General features: G+C 48.4%; 1 protein-coding gene across 1 annotated transcript in view; it reads left to right on the forward strand.

Annotated features, from left to right (window-relative positions):
• Positions 1-13,211, forward strand: part of LOC144152751 (glycine receptor subunit alpha-2-like) — a 55,488-nt gene extending 42,277 nt beyond the window's left edge. Inside the window, exons 5-6 of the mRNA XM_077684176.1 lie at positions 1,035-1,160; positions 9,899-13,211. Of these exons, the coding sequence (XP_077540302.1) occupies positions 1,035-1,160; positions 9,899-10,332 (560 nt within the window). The 3' untranslated portion in view covers positions 10,333-13,211. The remainder of the gene's footprint in view (positions 1-1,034; positions 1,161-9,898) is intronic.
• The last annotated feature ends 821 nt before the right edge of the window (positions 13,212-14,032 follow it).

The following is a 14,032-nucleotide window of genomic DNA, read 5'->3' on the forward strand; positions in this document are numbered from 1 at the left end:
GTGTAAACACATACTAGTGTGCGTATGTGCGTGTTTGCGTTCGTGTCGCATATATGCATATGTATGCAAAACAGTGAACAATTAAACACAGCGCTGCCTATGTTCTGTATTTATCATGTTCTGTATTTATTTTTTAAGTGTTCTCAGACTCTAAGTAAATTTAGTAACGATACTGTTGCGCGATTTGGGATGTCGAATAAAGGCGCCACAGTGTGAGGAGAAACACATGCAAGGGTCTCTACGGGACAAGCACTGATCTGACTGAAAGTTTATGGATAAAATGTACACGTTAGATATTGAAACTTGTCCTGTCGCCCCTTTTACGTGCTTTCCTTCGCCTATAGGTGCCTGATATGCTTAATAAATGTAAAAACATGCCCGTTTGGTTTCTTTTCGAGTAATGGATTTCTTTTCCCAACGACGCAAAGTTTTTTACAGCGAAGATGTGCATGGCACCTTGACCGAAGCCTTCGTGTACGCAATCAATGTCGGCATGCGAAATCGACAGTGAGAAACCATGGCCTCTCACTCCTCACGGTAATGAGAAGCGGGTGGCACGCGTTTTCTCTTGCAGAAAGAGGAGTCGTAGTTCCACTCTTCAAGGTGGGATCAGTGATGACGCTCGTGAGGAGCAGGATGACCACCACTGACCATTATGGTTTTCCCACGGAATAGCTGCGCTTCTGGAATCAACTGATTACCAGCTGCTTAGCTGCATGGTTCATGAAATCGTTAGAGGTGAACGCGCCCATTTGTTCTATTTTATTTCTACGAGCTTGAACTACCCCCGAGACGTTTGAGAACCATCACAAAGTACATTCACTAACATTTTTTTTAACGGAGGAGATACGGCGCTATTTTTATTCCCCTGCAAAGAACGGGCAGAGCAGGGACTGTTCTTTGCAGCATCTATTTGCTGATGAGGTAAATTTCTGTATCATGGTCATATCAGCATAATGTGAGTAAAACAAAGATGAGAAATTTGTATGCAATGCCTCCGTAACATGGTATGCTGTGCCAACTTTCTGATGCAGTGGTGCACCCGGCTGAACAAGTAGCTCTGCGCTGGAAGAGCTTTAAAATCACGAAGAACCTTTCGCTGTCGCAGTTCAAGGCAACCTACGTTGGCCATGGGGACTGCACAAAGTCCTTCGATGTTGGTAAGCATACACGGGAAGTTCTCGCAACATTGCCGATGCGACAAAAGGGGAACAGATTCGCAGTTTGGAGCCGTCTGAAGAAGCAAACTACTTGTTTGTGTTTTCAGCACACATGAGGTTCAGCTAATTAACTACAGTGGGGGTCTGCTTCGGGTTGGTCGTGACTGAAGGACAACTTTTCTGTGCCATGCATCGCATTTTCTTGGTACTTTTCTGTTGTTGAGGCACGTGTTCTTGCATTCTTTTCGTGATGCTTAAGCTGAGTGTTACGTGTGTTCATGGTTTTTGTGCTGAAAGCGGCAGCATGAAGGGTAGTGCTATCGTACCTGTACGCAACCATCTTCTAGTAGCATGTGTTTCGTAATAAGAGGCTAAGATTTTCTAGGCGTAACGCAGGGTCATTTCTTCAACTCTGAGCCGCCGTATATTTTTGTAGCGTGAGCTAGTTTGGCCGAGGTTGAGCCGTTTCGCGTGGCTCCTGGAGAGCTGTGCTGCGCATGCGCGAGGAGCAGTGACGTCACACGGCGCACAGAACGTTGCTCGCTGTCCGGCGTCTCTCACACACCCCACGCGGCCAGCGTCTTCGCCGACGTCCATTCCGCACGTGGCGGCCCGGTACACTTGATGATCATGCGAGGGGTGGCCGGGTGTGGAACTGATGGCTCGTGCGTCGCAGCAACACCGGCGTGAACCTGTGGAACCAGCTTCGCTTTGGGGCAGTTGGTGACGCTGCGCTGGAGCCGCATGATAAATATACATGTGTCACATAATGCGTATACCGTGTGTGTGTCATTGAAGCAGCAGAAAGCATAATCAAGCTAATCCTAGACAACCAGGAAAGCTAATAACCAGCTGAACCTTAGCTGATGCTACGTATATCCTGGCATAGCCGAGCTAAGCCACTGCTATTGTTTTTATGGATTTACGTAAACAATAGAAAGGTTCATGCGTACGAAAATTCACTACACGTTAAGCACCGCACTGTTATTCAAATTACTACGCTACCATCCGCTGCCGCATAGGCAAGGGGCTTCTTCAGTGCTCTATATATGACCTAAACTTATAATCCCATCATTTCGCAAAACAGTGAACACTCGATATAACGAAATAACTTTGACTTATCACTTCATTCGAAGTTTTTGCGGTGCCCACTGTACAGCATGGTGAGCGAATTATCCTCGCGTTAATTAAATACCGCTTATTACGAATTGAGTTTCTCGTAATAAGGACTCCAATATAACGAGCGTTTAGTGTATTTTTTTCTATCAGGCAAAGGACAACGACAGAGGTAAACTCTAAGTACAACTATGTAAACTGTAGTGGGCCAGTACCTCGAACTCTTTGCGGTCTGTTTTTGATTGCATCAAATGAACTGAACAAATACAGAGTGCCTGAAATAGGTGGGCTGATAAAATGAAATGAAATGAAATTTTTAAGGGGTAACACATAGACAAAAGCAATGATTGCTTCAAGGGGTTGAGGTATGTTAAGTTAAGAAAACACGTGTGATAGGAGGGTTATTCCTGTGATCTCGCTCTTCATTTGATTAAAAAAATACTGGTTGCTTTTAGAGACTTGTATGAGCAAGTTTTTACGCAAAATAATTTCGCAATTTTATGGATTCAAGATCAACTTTGGGAATGTGGTAAAGCACATTTTTCTTTGCCTCAATGGAAAGTTATGCTTTTGAAGAATCCAGTTATTATTCCTCTCATACTAAAATGTGAAATGTCATGAAGTGTAAAATTACTTTTCTGACATTTTAATGAGAGAGATAGATAGATAGATAGATAGATAGAAAGATAGATATATTGTGAGCACCAGGGATGTGCATTGAGACTGTTCCCCGTGAACCTGGCATCATTCTGGTCACCTGGCATCATTCTGGTCACCTGGCATCATTCATTCTGGTCACCAAGGGGTATGCTCCTCAATCACTTACAGCTAGCCGCCCATCGGGATTATCATCTGCGGATAATCATCATCGTGGGTTCGGCCTCCTCGGAACGGTCGGAGTCAGCAGCTAATAAACGCGGCCTCAAGGAACAACCCGTCTCTCTCAAGTGGTGGAGGGTGCTTTTCGTCCCGCTGTCTACCTCTCGCAGTCGCACCACTGGAGCTCCGTTCAGGTCGGAGGTTGCTTCTGCCCACCACCCCCATGCAGCACGAGAGCAGCCAGTCGGGCAGCACCGCTGCGGCCCCGGTCCAGCCAGTTTTTGCCCTCACCGGCCGTGAGCGCGAACCTCCGTTTTTCTCTGGTCTCCGCGGTGACGATGTTGAAGAATGGCTTGATCAGTTCAACCGGGTAAGCGCATTCAACCGATGGGACGACAGATTCAAACTTCAGATCGTCTCATTTTCTCTGATCGAAGCGGCGAAGACCTGGTTCCGCAATAGTGAGAAAGACATGTCTGATTGGGCCTACTTTGTCTCAGAGCTGCGCCGTATTTTTGGGACGTCCTCGAGCCGGTCGGGTGAAGCCAAAAGGCAACTGGCGGTCCGTGTCCAGCTCCCGAACGAGGCGTACGCGTCGTACATCGAAGATGTCATCGCACTGTGCCGTCGGGCTGACAGTAACATGTCCGAAACAGACCAAGTGCAGCACATCATGAAAGGGATCGCCCCTTTCGCCTTTAATGCTCTGGTGGTTCAAAACCCTACCACCATTGCGGATGTACGCACGATCTGCCAGCGTTTGGACCACCTGCAGTCTATTCGCCTCCAACATGATTGTACGCGTTCTTGCTCCCTTCCGGATTCAGAGCTCCGTACTCTAATCCGAACAATCATACGAGAGGAGCTACAGCAGCGTGACACTACCTGCTCCCAGAACACTCCCGTACAAGCCCGTGGGCTGCGTGACTTAATAAAAGAGGAGCTAGCGTGCATGACCGACGTTCCACAGCCTTGTTGTCCTGCTCCTACGCACGTCCATTCGTACTCCGAAGCTGTTACGAGACCATCCCAGCCCATGGAGCGAATTCCCCCTCCTACTACTCATGGCCACTTGACGGCTATTTCTGCGCCTTCGCCGTCGCCCCCTCCATTACCAGCGTGGCGACCACCACGTCCAGCACGCGAGCGGCCAGTGTGTTATTACTGTGGCATCAGAGGGCACATTTCGCGGTTTTGTCGGCGACGCCAGCTGGACGAACGCCGGGGCTACGCACCGTATGAGCGCGACGCCTACTTTGGATACGCCCCTCGTCAGCGCCTGTACTCGCCACCTCCGCGCCAGCCTTCGCCCGTTTATGACGCCAGAAGCTTCCCTCGCGATTCCCGCCCGACACGACGTCGTTCCCATTCACCCTTCCGTCGTGCTCTGTCGCCTCTCCGTCCTGTCTCCAACTCAAATGTCCCCAACCAACACCAGGAAAACTAGACGATGCAGTTTTTGGAGGGAAAACTGCATTTTGTGGACCGACTACAACTCCTCCCGAACTTCCGTGTAACCTGTTATCTGTTCTCGTTGAAGGAATTGAAGTGGAAGCGTTAGTGGATACTGGAGCTAGTATTTCTGTGATTGCTGCTGATCTGTGTTCCCGTCTGCGAAAGGTCAAGACTCCGTATGGCGGTCCCTATTTACATGGCGCAAATAATCAGGACATCAGGCCCTCCGCTTATTGTACCGTGCGCGTATTAATTGGAGAACTCCGCCATTCTATTCAATGTGCTGTTCTTTCACCATGTGCTCACCAGCTTATCCTCGGATGGGACTTTCTTTCCTCTGCCTCTGCCGTTATTTCCTGCCGTGAACCCGCCATCAGTATTGACGACACTGAAAATTCCAGTTGCCTAGATTCGCCACAGCACACACTCAAGCTGAAATGTGATCATGTTTTGGAAGCTGGTTGTGAGGGAATTCTGTCGGTCTCCTCGGACGAAATTAACGCTGGTGATGTTGTGGTGGTGCCCTCTACCCGGTTCTTACACCAGGGAATCGCCATCCCAACCTGCCTTGTTCGATTTGCGCGCGGGTGTGCGGTGCTTGCTGCACTGAACACTACGAATGAGGCGATATTACTGGCCGAAGGAACCACTATAGCTTCAGTTGCCGACCATGCCCCTGCGTCAGTAGTTTCCGGTGACGTGCCTTCTTCCAGTCAGAACTTATTTGGCCCGCTCGGTAATAATTCAGCTCTTGCGTCCACTATCAGTCAAGACCTGACGCCTAATCAGAGAAAGTCATTACTGGACGTCCTAACGAAGCACCAAGCGTCTTTCGACGCACACTCATGTAGCCTCTCACAAACATCTGCAGCCGAGCACAGAATTAAAACGGATGGTTCAGCCGTGATCCGCCGTAGGCCATATCGCGTCTCCTCGTCTGAACGGAAAATCATCGAAGACAACGTCGCTGACATGCTCAAGCGCAATATTATTCGGCCGTCGACTAGCTCCTGGTCTTCCCCAGTGGTACTCGTCGAGAAGAAAGACGGTTCTGTACGGTTCTGCGTCGAGTACAGGGCACTCAATAAGATCACGCAGAAAGACGTCTACCCTATGCCCCGCATAGACGATGCCTTAGATTGTCTACAGGGGGCCGAGTACTTCTCTAGTCTGGACCTTCGGTCGGGGTACTGGCAAATCCCGATGCATGAAGCTGACAAAGAAAAAACCGCATTTACCACCCCCGATGGTCTTTATGAATTTAATGTAATGCCATTTGGACTATGCAATGCCCCGGCTACATTCGAACGGATGATGGACACTGTGCTTCATGGCCTAAAATGGAAAACTTGCTTATGCTATCTGGACGATGTTGTTATCTTTTCGTCCACATTTTCACAGCACCTTGAGCGCCTTGACGAGGTACTTACTTGCCTGTCCAACGCGGGACTTCAACTTAACACAAAAAATGCCATTTTGCGAGCAAGAGTATAAAGGTGCTGGGACACGTCGTCTCCAGAGATGGAATACGCCCGGATCCGGACAAAACAGCTGCCGTTATTAATTTCCCTCGACCCCTTCAACAAAAAGATCTACGAAGCTTCCTTGGCCTGGCATCATATTTTCGGCGTTTTATACGCAACTTTGCCACCCTTGCGTCTCCCCTGCATCAGCTCTTGCGCGCCAACGTGCCCTTTATATGGACGGATGATTGCCAAGCCGCATTTGAAGCTCTGAAAGGTTCACTTACCTCTGACCCCGTCCTGTGTCATTTTGACGACTCAGCGCCTACTATATTACACACTGATGCCAGTGGGTGTGGCATTGGTTCCGTTCTTCTCCAGCGCGATGCTCAGCTTCGAGAAAGAGTCATAGCGTATGCCAGTCGTTCACTGACGCCCGCTGAGAAGAATTACACCATCACGGAACAGGAATGCCTCGCTGTCGTCTGGTCTATACAAAAGTTTCGCCCGTACCTCTATGGTCGTCATTTCACCATCGTTACGGATCACCATGCCCTCTGTTGGCTATCCACGATGAAAAACTTATCTGGGTGCCTCGGCCGATGGATACTGCGTTTGCAGCAGTTTGACTTCACGGTTACATTCAAGTCCGGCAAAAAGCATTCGGATGCGGATGCCCTTTCGCGATGCCCGTTATCCTCCCCGTCGCAAGCTGCGTCTTCCGGGCCACGGCCGCCACGTTTACCCATGGCACCCCTCAACCATGCTGCAGTAGAGACGGCCACCGAGCTGCCTTCGCTTCAGCGGGCCGATACATACTGCCGAACTTTAATGGACCGCCTGAGTGGCTTGGCGCGACCACCCAATAGCCGGCTGCGACGCCAACTGAACAACTTTCGGGTTATTGATGGCGTTCTCTACCGCGCCAATCATCATCCTTCCGGTCATAAATGGGTGCCTGTCGTTCCTCGTCAGCTCCGCCTTCGCATACTCGAGGCTTTTCACGATGACGCAACAGCTGGGCACCTTGGCTTCCAGAAGACTTATGACCGTGTTCGGAGTCGATTTTTCTGGCCAGGCCTCTCCACGAGCGTCGCCAAGTACGTCGCCTCTTGCGCGTTGTGTCAACAGCGCAAGCGACAAACGACACCTCCTGCCGGATTTCTGCAGCCGGTTCCTTGCCCTTCTGTTCCATTCGACACAGTAGGCATAGACCTGTACGGGCCGTTACCTGTAACATCGACTGGATGCCGCTGGATCGTGACTGCTGTCGATCACTTGACCAGGTACGCAGAGACCGCTCCTTTACAGTCCGGGTGTGCTCACGAAGTCGCCGACTTCCTCCTGCGCAACATTATCCTGCGACATGGAGCACCTCGAGTTTTGCTCAGTGACCGCGGCAAGACGTTTCTTTCACAAATTGTTGCAGAAGTTCTTCGCGCTGCCAATACCATCCACAAAACTTGTTCTAGCTACCATCCGCAGACGAATGGACTTACTGAACGGTTCCACCGCACGCTCTCTGATATGATCTCCATGTACGTCAGCCCCGACCACCGAAATTGGGACATCATTCTTCCCTTCGTTACATTTGCCTATAATACCGCTGTCCAGCGCACCACCGGTTACTCGCCCTTTCTCGTTTTCGGCCGCCTCCCCTCTTTTGCGCTCGACACCGTTTTTTTCTCTGCCCCAGTCTCCGCTACTTCGCCACTTCATGAACAGTTCATCGATCGGATCGCCCATTATCGACGTATGGCGAAAGAAAACACAGATGCGAGCCAGCAAGAACGAAAGGGCAGATATGACGACACCCATCGCTCCGTTAAGTTCTCGAAAGGTGAAGAGGTCCTGCTTTGGACACCTGTTAGAAAACCGGGACTTTGCGAGAAGTTCCTGCACCGGTACATTGGTCCGTACGTCGTCATCGACCAGACTTCTCCAGTCAATTATCGCGTGTCACCAGTTAACCCTTCTTCAGACCGTCGCTGTCGTGGGACAGAGATAGTGCATGTCTCCCGCTTGAAACCGTTCAACCGTCGCCAAACGTAACCTTCTGCGGGCAGGCGCCCGCTTTCAGCCGCGGGGGGAAAAGTGTGAGCACCAGGGATGTGCATTGAGACTGTTCCCCGTGAACCTGGCATCATCATCATTCATTCTGGTCACCAAGGGGTATGCTCCTCAATCACTCACAGCTAGCCGCCGATCGGGATTATCATCTGCGGATAATCATCATCGTGGGTTCGGCCTCCTCGGAACGGTCGGAGTCAGCAGCTAATAAACGCGGCCTCAAGGAACAACCCGTCTCTCTCAATATGTATATTTATGTATATATATATATATATGTATATATATATATATATATATATATATTATCTAAACAGCCCTAGCCCGGGCCGTCGTGCCACAGTCTCTAAATTAGGAGACGGCCGGTCCGTAGAATTCCCAGACGTCCGCACTAACACGAAGGCAGTGGGTGGCCAGGAGTTCTTGCGTCGACTGCAGGTCCACGTCAGGACCCGAGCTGAGCCAGTCCTCCCAATAAGCGATGCGGAAACGCAGGTGTGGCGGCAGGGCTGGTGGATGACGCTCCCAGTAAAAGTGTCGCACCGATTGGTGGGAAGGACAGTTGGGTGTAGGGCAGTTGGGCGCGAGAGGATGCCATGTATGTAGTGGATACCGGGTGGAGAGGATGTTTGTGCTTTTCGGACCACAGACGCGGCTTCACGGGAGATGGGGAGGGGGGGGGGACCGGGAAACACGGCCTACTTGCGCGTAGCGCGCAGAGATGCTGTCGGCGTGCCTGATGTTCTAAAATCTGTACGGTGCCAGGGCGGTACACATTTGTCCATAACATGGACGGGCCCGGGAAGAGTTCTTGGGTAAGCACGTGTGCTCGCAGCATTGCCGTCCAAGTTGGCGTGGCCAGGGATCCGTACCAGCGTTATCTTGTGAGGACGATGGCCACGAAGGGAGCAGTTGAGGGTTTCAGAAGTATGATGGTGTGTGGCGTGTCGAAAAATGTTTCGTAGCACCTCTTGCGAGTCACAGAAAATGAAAATCGGGGGGCAGGGGGTTCGACTTTTACAGCGTATTCGACGACAACGGCTACAGAGCATTCTTCGAAGGTTGTGAAACTTGATGCGTTTATGAAGGGGACGATGGTGTCTACGGACCGGGTAGGGCTATTGAGGGTGATAGCGCCATCTCTGGTACAGGAGTCAAAACTGGCGTCCGTGAAGTAAATGGCCGCACCATTCAATTTAAGACAATTGATGCGCTTGCTCAATGCTTTTGTGCGTTGTCTGTGGACCTAGTTGTGAGGTATATTCTGAATCCAGAGCCAATTTGATAACTAAAGATGCATAAAAAGTATTCAGGGATATCTAAAACGTTTTATTTACCCTTATAGTAGCAAACAGTCAAGCCTAGTGAGGCTGTACGTCCCAGACGGATAATGGTACTCGAACCTTAAGTTTGGAGCCGCAACGGTTTTGGCGGGATGATGGCTATTGTGTCTGTGTGATAAGTCGCTTCAAAACAACTTTATTAGCGTAGATATTCCTTCTAGTGGCTTCTTATTACTATCAAGGTGCAAGAATGTGTATAAGGTGTTTGATTAGCTCAATAGAATTAGGAAAACTCAACGTTCAATAACCCTGTAATACTCCCGAAGCAAATTTCTGTTTCCGCTCGGATTCACTTTCAAGTTCTGTCTTTGTCTGCGGAATGGCTTCCAAACGAATGTGTGAAGTTCTCTCTGACTATATTGCTGTGTATTTGACAGCATTCGGGGACCACTAAGACTCGTCATGCACCAGTCGCATAGTTCGTCCTTGCTTGCACTGTCCCTTTTCTGTTAATAACTCCCGTCTCCTCTCGCAGGCACCTTCAGCTGCCTTTACGGACGTGTGGAACTCCGCCGACTGGCGGGCTACTTCCTCATCAACAAGTACGCCCCCAGCACCATCATCGTGTTCATGTCATTTGCTGCCTTCTGGATGCCCTGTGAGGCTCTTCCCGCCCGCGTCACGCTCAGTGTTACCTCACTACTCAGCTTGGTGACCGCCCAGTACCAGACGCACATGCCCGGCGTCTCGTACGTCGTGGCCCTCAACGTCTGGATGATCGTCTGCATCGTATTTGTGTTCATGGGCCTCGTCGAATGCGCCATCATCGTTGCGTGCACGGCGGGTCACAAGAAGGGCACCGGCCGTTGGCCAAAGCCTGTGTTCGTCGACTGGATTGCCAGGTTCCTTTTTCCCGCTGCGTTTCTCATTCTCGCGCTAATCTACTGGGGTATTTATGGCAGAGACTGATTGTGATTTACGCGCATGTATTGTTGTTTTTTGATTGTTGAAGATGAGAGATTGAAAAGCTCAGCTTGCGATCAGAGGAATTCTTAAGATGGAGGGAGCATGAGAATACCACTGTTACCAACTAGCCGGAAGCAAATGAACTCGGCCTTTCCCTTATCTTGACCACCCTTTTGAACTCCTCTGATGGGATGCAGAGTCAGTGTTGTGAGATTACGCACCTGGTCATGTTCAGGTTGAACACAAGAACTGTTAGCTATGGCAGCGGTTACATCATCATGGTCCTTTGTTTGTTAAACGAAAACTTTGTTTTTGACCGTGGAGTCAGATATTTATGTAAAAAAGTTTCCTTGTGGTTGGTTCAGCTCATTTCAGCAAGCAGCGTACTTAAGGCGAATACGGCTAGATACGATGAGAGGGTGACAGGTGCAGCTATAACATAGTGGCACTTTTTTCTAGGGCAGACTTACTGTTTGGATTGCGCACAGTTAGGAATTCGAACAAGTGCGATATGAATTCCAAGAGAACAACCTTCCTATGTAAGTACCAGGTTGCCTGCGTGAAAATTATACTCATATGGACATCGCATTCTACACTAAGATTGCGTGTTTTAGACTTATGCATTGAGAGTGGTGCTATAAGTGCGTGTGTTTTGAGTAAAACAAAGTGGCGCGAGGATATTGCGAAATACTTTCAAAACTGTGCGGTAGACTTGCGCCATGCTTTGGAAAACTGCATGTACAGTTCACTGGACACTTGCCCTATGCAAGACTGCACAGAGTCTACATGTAGCTCACGAATCGTTTTTTCTCTCGCTGGGAGTATGAATTACGCTGTGATATCGCATGATGTTAACGTTTTTTTCCTCTTGAAGTGTCATAGCAGGGTTGGGTTTCTTCATGCAGTGTCTGTAGATGTTTCATAGGGGGAGTAAATGTAACTGTTACATGTACAGCGCTTTGAATTCTTCATATAGACACCGAGATATCGCGAACATTGTCAGGCTTATCCAAAACGCCGCACAATAGCAGAGGTCACTGCTCGGTCACTGCTACCAGATATGCGCTGTACGGTTGCACTGTTGCACTGTTATTCTGTAATGCGGTGCGCTGTCAGATATGCCTAGGGTACTGTTGGGACTGAGTGTTGCACACGTGTGTATCCTTCTGCCCCCACCACCTCATTTGAGAACGAATCCATTCTATTATATTTGCGTAAACTTTGCTTTGGGTATTGTGAGTAGCGCACTAACAACTTTACGTTGCCAAACCTTTCGTAGAACTGGCTCAGTATTTGGCTTGTTTTGGGTGTGAAGTAGGAAGAGTTTTGCATTATGACCCGAATGCGTGATCACGTCAGGCGTGTTTGATGCGTGTATAGTCTTTCCCGGGTTTTGCGTATTGTACAGGGTGGAAATGTGTATGTGCAAGACTACAGTATGAACATCTCTTCATACTATGGCTGTTGTTATTTCACGATTTTGTATGGCGATGGTAGCCAGAGAGTGCTACTGACTTATATACATTAAGTGTAAGGTTTATAGCACGATCTAGTGGGCATTAAGGGCGTTTCATGCGTGTGGTTAGTGGTGAATACTTGATTGGCCCCACAGTTCCTGCGTTTTGGCTCTATGAAACTGTCGCATTGAACGACTTTTTTCAACACGTTCTCGGATCGTTTAGGAAGGACAAAACAGCCATGACTGTCTAAAATGAGACTTGTACCGGTACTTCTAACAGTGCGGCGTAATATGTGCGCTAAAGAACGGTTAAAATGCGCCTTTTTCATGCAAGCTTGATAACCTTACGGCTCAGTTACTTTGGTAGTTTTCGTTAAGAGGGTTCCCATTTCTTCAATCTTTTTTCATATCCCTGTGACTGTAAAGTGTAAAAAAATAGTGATTCAGGGTTTCGTGATAACATTTGTGTGAATTACAATGCTTATGGCCGCAGCCGAAGCACTGTCGTTTTGTTTGGTTGTCGTAGGACCTCCCTTAATAATTGTGAACATCGACTTGACCACGATTTGGCAGTTATAACGGATGACTGTAGTCGCTAAGCTCTTGGGGTTTCTTGCAGTGCAGGGCTATTAACGCGAACACTGGGTTCTATAAACACTCCTTGCGGCTGAAACAGCTTCGCAAAAGTTACGAAAGTTTTGAATTTCGTCTTCTGTTTACTTTCGCTCCCACTTTTCAGCTTCACAATATCATGTGCCTCAACGTAGCACGTGTCAGCTTAGTCTGTCTTGGCCCTTCTATGCAGGGATGCGCCATCTTTCCTTCTTTTTGGTCGTTAAGTAGTAACCAATGCGAACGTGCCCGTTGTGCTTTATTCATGTGGTACTAATTTTTTATTGGCACATTTCCAGTGAAATGCTTGCTTTTATAAGGTGGGAGCGTTTTCTGCCCTGCAGCGTTGTTAAGCTTTTGTAATTCGGCAGCTCTGGCAATTATGCTCCCAGGAAGTCGGCCGCAGCCTTCGTAGCGCGGAGAATGTTTATTTTGAGCGCCGTGTTTGTCTAGACGCCCAAATAGCACATGGAGTTACAAAGCACATTTCACTTTTTGTTGTGTGTATTGCGCTTCAAGACACTAATAAACTACTCAGCACCGGCCCTGAGGCACCACCCGAGCCTGTCTCGACAAATAGGTCTTTCATCTGGTCAGCATCCCTGCACCGGCACCAGTCGTATTTTTGGCCGCCACTCGCTGCCAAGCCATTAGTAACCCGCAGGGTGTCACAACAGGTTAGCTGCGGATGCGGCAATTATAACCGTGTGTTGCATGTGATGATTGGGAAGGACCATGACGCTTGTTTCTGTTAATGTACTTTGTGCCAAAACGTCCTCAAAATAAAGTGTCATTTCTTTGCCGTTGCTGAGAGAGGTGGTGCTTTTGTTTATTTGCGAGACAGGAAAAGACCGCCCTATAGCAGCTCCTGGAATAGGATGCGTATATAAGACAAGTCAGTAGAAAAATGACAACTCAAAATATTTAGTGTTTAAAGCCCACATCACAAAAAGAAGGTACGTATCCGCAGGTGGTTTTTCGTTGCCCTGGAAAGCGTGTGGAGTTCTGGAGCAGCCTAAAGAATTTCTGAAATGGGCAGTACCGCTTTATGCAAAATTATCATAGGAAACGAAAAGAAAACGACGACTGTTAGTTATCCCGAAAATATTAGCCACCTGATAGTCATGACAATTTGCCGTGGTCATTCGCTGTGTTGCAGGTCTCGACAAGCTCATACCCATGGCGCGTAAATGACCATTCCGTTTTCTGTCCTATTTTGTCTTTATGACCTTATTGCTTGCTGTACATTTTCCCACTGATGCAATTGACTTGAAGCTGCAACTGCATTCATTTGAACTTTCACCCAGGAAGAAAAAAGCGCGAACAACTTTGCCTTTTTTCGGGAACTTGAGATATTTACACAAGTCGTGATGTTTTTGGAAAGATAGTTTGTTTCTGAATAGGATGTCTGTAGCATTCCAACTTACAGGCCATATTATTTAAACCGCCTGGGTAAACGGGGAAGTGATGTCCCAACAATAATTTCTGATTTCATAGATTCTGAACTACTGTCTCAATTTTTTTACAGTACTCGTTGTTACAAGGCGTTAGCAGTGAAATGTGAAAATACCACTTTTTGTGTAAGGTATCACCCTCCTGGTAATGATTGTCACAATTGTTTGCTTTTCTAGA

Source organism: Haemaphysalis longicornis, unplaced genomic scaffold (assembly GCF_048455015.1).
Source record: "Haemaphysalis longicornis isolate Haplotype H1 unplaced genomic scaffold, Haemaphysalis longicornis Haplotype H1 scaffold_9, whole genome shotgun sequence".
In the NCBI taxonomy this organism is placed as follows: Eukaryota; Metazoa; Arthropoda; class Arachnida; order Ixodida; family Ixodidae; genus Haemaphysalis; species Haemaphysalis longicornis.